Here is a 5244-nt window from a genome sequence, read left to right as displayed (position 1 = left end):
TTTTTTTTTTTTTACCATACCTCCAAGGCACTGACATTCATGCAATGCACACAAATGTACGCCCAGTAACTCAACTTAACCTTGTCTAATGCCACTCCATATCAATAAAATATGAAGCAATATGATGATGGGCTCTTTCCCAGAAGGCACCAGGCATTTCTTAAGAAAATAAAATGAAGCTCATATAGGCTGTCCTTTACTAAATCTTACAAAACAGAGACAATAAAAGTTGTTTTGTGATAGAACACTTATGGAGAATCTCACCATGCCACATTTACACCTAAACTTCTAGCCAGCTTATTTCATTATATCTAGAAGTCTGCAGGCCTGCCGAGGTTGGACAGGTTAGTGCACTGACACTGAAGTGTATAAAGTGTTCCTACCCCCCGCAGGAGATGGGTATTTTTAAATTGATCCTTTTAACTTTTGAGTAATTGTTTAAGAAGAAATGTCCAAAGCTCAGATTTCAGCTTCTCAAATGTCAATATTTTTTGCTTTCTTTAGTCCTCTATGACTGTAAGCTGAATATCTTTGGGTAGTGGACAAAACAGGAAATCACCTTTTCTGACACTTTATGGACAAAATAACAAAAGAAAATGATCGGCAGATTAATCGACAATAAAAAATAAACACTGGACTTCCGGTTATGGAGGCGAAGGGAGCAGACGCACGGTGCCGACCTCCGCTCACTAGCCTGCTGAAATTAGCCTTCTACCAATTCTATAGTAAAATAACTTGACACTATGCTAGCTTCTACAAGTGAATACACTGAAAGTGAGACCATGCCACCGAAAAAGACCGAAGGAACAACAACGAGGGAAGATAAAAACCAGCTAGTTCCCTCAACGACTGCTAGCGGCAATGGCGGTGGGATAGCTGACAAACCCCCACAATGGTTCATATTCGAGATGGATAAGGGGATACAAAGGATTGAGTCCATGATTGAGGGACGTTTGACTAAACTTTCTGAAACGATAGAGAAAATTGTCAGTGAAAACGAAGCCATTGGGAACCGAGTCAAGTGCGTCGAGGGAAAACAGTGTGAGTTTGAAGACTCACTAACTGCCTTGCAGTGTGAGCTGGACGACTACAGGAAAACCACAGAGGGTGAGCTGAAAGAGCTGAGGGAACAACTGGACGACCAAGAAAACAGAGGCCGCAGAAAAAACCTGACGCTGGACGGCTTTTCAGAAGGAGTGGAGGGGAAGGACACAGTGGCATTCATACAAGAATGGCTACCCAAGATACTCTATATGGATGGGGAAACTTTCGAAGTGGAGCGCGTCTCTGTTACAACGCCCAGCAGACGGTGCTAGACCCCGCGACATTGTGATCCGGCTCCTCCGCTTCTCTGACACGGTCAAGATCATCAACGTAGCACGGGACAAAATTCGACTATCATGATTTTCAGAGATATGTCTACAGCCCTGTACAAAAAGAGGAAAGCCTTTGCTCCACTAAAACGGAGACTCAGGTAAAGAGCATCACTTTCAGGTTACTACATCCAACCACCTTTTCAATGGATCTAGAGGGAGGGCGACACACCTTCACAACGCCGCAAGCTGCTGAAAATTATTTGAGGAAATATCACCGGGACGTGCTGCCCCAGGAATAACCATCTACCCGGACAGCCTGGACAACACCCCGATCCTGTTTCATGTCGTACCGGCGGGACTACTCTCCCAGAGGTGAGGGAATAAAGACGTGAGGGACGGACAAGACTGCCTTTGGTCGCCCGGGAAGCTTCTCTTCTCACCTGGTGCCTGGTTTGTATGGTCCCGCCTGGCTGGAGGATTTTCGTATATATCTCGACCTTGTCCCTTCCACGCGGGACTGTTGCTTTCTTGGGGGACAGACGGACGTTTCTCTCCCGCATCACAGTGGTCGAGATGTCAGGTTATTTTGTGAATTGTTAATTCACATCATGGATCCAGTATGTAAGTAGTTTACTAATGGGGAGCATACATGCCCAAAAGGTTGTTAAAATACTCAAAAATGTTATAATCACCATAGACAACCTTGAAACTGTTATTATATACTGCGAATTAATGTTGATCTTTTTTCCCTTCTTCTACTGTTAACTCGTTACAAGAATCGCTTTGTTTATTTTTTTACCACACTGTTGTGTTTATATATCCCTGTCTGCACAAACATACATATAAATATTACTTTCTTTAATCTTACTATACATATTTGTGCAGAACAGAGAATAGCTGGTTAAATTGCTAATACTAGGTGGTGTTATCATGAGGAATTATTCCACATACTACAGTGAAATTGTGTTCTCACTTTAAATGATTGTGAATTTCTGTTATGAATAGGGTTAAATGGCTAGCAGATTATTTAACTTTAAAGGAGGATTGGCTCTGTTTTATAATGCAGCAAGATAGGTTACAGCTGCATTAAAAAATCGTCAGGAAGAATAGGGGTTTGGTACTTCCTCAGTTGGGGAGGAATAGGGACAGGAGGGGGGACTAAAGGGTTTAGTTTGACTTTAATCACATTTCTTTCTTTCTTTTTCATTTCCATGTATACATCTATTTTCAATGTACAAGAGATGGAAGTGTATCTCCTGGATGAGACAACGGCCAGCTGCTCTAACTGGTTACATCCGACCTTACATTATTATATGGGAGAAATAGATAAAGGAAATGACAGCTGCAGTTCTTAGATACCTGACATGGAATACCAATGGCATCAATGATTTGACAAAACGCAAGAAGGTACTCAATTTTCTGAGAAACAATAAAATAGACGTAGCTCTACTACAGGAGACCCACCTAACGGATGCAGAGCATGCCAAACTGATACGTCAATGGCAGGGGCAGATCTTTTATTCCTCCTTCACATCCCAATCTCGAGGTGTGGCCACATTCATTGGTAAAAATGTCCCTCTACAGGTGGATAATGTTGAGAGAGACCAACAGGGAAGATACCTGATACTTAAAGGCTCCATAGCAGGTGAATCTAGGTGGTGCTGCAGTGTCCATTAGGGAGAAGCTGGCACTAGTGGGTGTGGGCAAACTGCCGGAAGGTTGAGTGTAACATAATGCTATATAAGACAATGATACAGCTTCATCCAAGCCTTTTCCTGTTAGTACCTTTATCTCTTGTACCTACCTACAAACTTTTGTACTTTTTATCCTGTTTTTTTTTTTAATTCAATTTATTTTATTTATTTTTTTATTCTTTACATATGGTACACGTGTCACAACTGTAAATGTAGCCCATTTTAGTAATAATTGCTATGTTATTTTAACTTATTTGTCTCACCTTTTCCCTTTTTTTTTTCTCTCGTTCTATCTGTGTACGCCACAGACATTTGGGGTGGGGGGAGGGAGGGGTTTGATGTTAAGTTGTGATGACTCCATTACATTGTTGTTGGTTTTTTTTTTGTGTTGTTGTATTTTGAAAATTTCAAATATAAATTGAAAAAAAAAAAAAAAAAGAACACTGGTAATAATCATGCTTTTCTCAAAAATAAAAAACTACTTCGACAAGCCCATTACACATGTTACCACACCAACTACCTCAAGTGTGGTAGCAGTCGTGGCTTGCCGATGCACCTGCTGACCAAAAAATTCAATAAATATGACGCACAATGATCTAAGGAACCTCATAGTTCGCTAGCAAGAAAAAGCTCTGCGAGCCAGTAGCTTCTTCTGACTCGAAAATTCACTATCACAACTAATTCTGTCATGACACGATACGGGCTACACTGCATGCTCACCACACACTCCTCTGTCACCAGATACACCTGACATTCACGAACCAAGATTTATTACTAGCGACCGCCCCCACCGGGTCGACCGACGCCAGATACTCTCACTGCGCGACACTGAAGCAAATGATAGGGTGCCGTAATGCCACTGTCAATGACTGTCATTGTCCATAGCGCACCTTCTAGCTTCAACACTCCAAGGATCCACACTTATCAATCACAATCAAAACACACAACCACTAAATAACTTCGCATACAAATGCGGCGACTCGTCCGCGTTCTCCTATTTGTCAAGGCACCTTCGACACGCTGGCGGAGAGATGATTGAGCCAACAACCTTCTGATTAGTGGACGACCCGCTCTGCCTCTGAGCCACAGCCGCCCAATGTATGTATTACCTCCTTTAGAGTGTGACTACTACAAGCGTAGCTACCCCATATTGTATGTGATCAGACTGTAAAAAAAGGTCAGCAGAAAATGTATCCCACAACCACATCATTGGGGACACAGGTGACTTTTCAGCCTCACCATCAAAACCATAACAGTTTGTCACCAACCTGTGCAGTGAGTTCATCTTTCTGTTCTGCTGCCACTTTATGGTGGTGATGGTGGGGGGTTCTGTGAAGAACATGCAAAATCAGACAACTTGTGCAAAAAGGAACTTCACAGTAGAGTTTCTGACAGCTTGTAGCTCTATGGAACAAGGTGTTGATTGATGAGCGGGTTGCAGTTTGTATCTCATGCATGCACATGGGAATATCTGACAATTGGTTGACTAATATGAAATATCCATCAAATATGTCACTTATTCAGGGTCATTAGTTTATTCAGTGACAGAAAACTCCTTTAGGGAAAAGGTTGGCAACCACTGATTTAGTCCCAAAGGGGGTTCCCAAACTTTTTCATGTCAAGGACCCCCACAATAGAAACTGGGACTTTGTGGTCTAATGTAGTTAGACCACAAAGCCCCAGGTTGAGAGGATTTTTTTCTACAGGAATTTACTTTATATTTTTAGGTAAGGGTTAGTGGTTAGAGGTTAGAGTTCTGGCTCTTTTTAACAAATCATTTTCCAGAAATTTGCAGGAGTTTTTCTTGACAATACAGGACAGCACTTTGTTCCAAACAGTAATAATAGATGCGGCATTGGGCAAACTGACTACATTAAATTTTGAATTTATGTTAATCTTAGGAAGGTATCTTGCTCACACCTCTGGAGAACATTTACTTGATGCTGGAAAAACCACTGCAAGTCAATTTCACACTGCATCTGGTAAACCAGTTTCAAGTGTCCTACTGTACATTTTATCCTACCAACCGTCGACTTTCAAATAAATACGCCATTAAGTTTACATTGGCAACCTAAGGGGCTAAAATACAAAAAAATTCTTTTAGCAATTTTCAGGTGTTTCCACGACTGGAAAACTAGTCTTTAAATTTCCAGGTTTGCCAGGTTTTCCAGAATGCCTTGGAACCGTGAACTAGGATCACTATACATTACAATCAATCAAAATTTGATTTGTAA

The 5244-nt window shown here is 41.5% G+C and overlaps 1 protein-coding gene across 1 annotated transcript in view; it reads right to left on the bottom strand.

Annotated features, from left to right (window-relative positions):
- nlrx1 (NLR family member X1) overlaps nucleotides 1-4342 on the bottom strand; it is a gene marked incomplete at its 3' end in the record, with an annotated part of 9559 nt that extends 5217 nt beyond the window's left edge. The window contains 1 exon segment of the mRNA XM_035679534.1: nucleotides 4279-4342. Within this exon segment, the coding sequence (XP_035535427.1) occupies nucleotides 4279-4295 (17 nt within the window).
- Nucleotides 4343-5244: the final 902 nt, after the last annotated feature.

This window comes from Morone saxatilis, unplaced genomic scaffold (assembly GCF_004916995.1).
Source record: "Morone saxatilis isolate NCDOM2014 unplaced genomic scaffold, NCSU_SB_2.0 Contig8, whole genome shotgun sequence".
In the NCBI taxonomy this organism is placed as follows: domain Eukaryota; kingdom Metazoa; phylum Chordata; class Actinopteri; family Moronidae; genus Morone; species Morone saxatilis.
The sequence above is the reverse complement of the archived record's forward strand: the minus strand, read 5'-3'. Positions and strand labels throughout refer to the sequence as shown.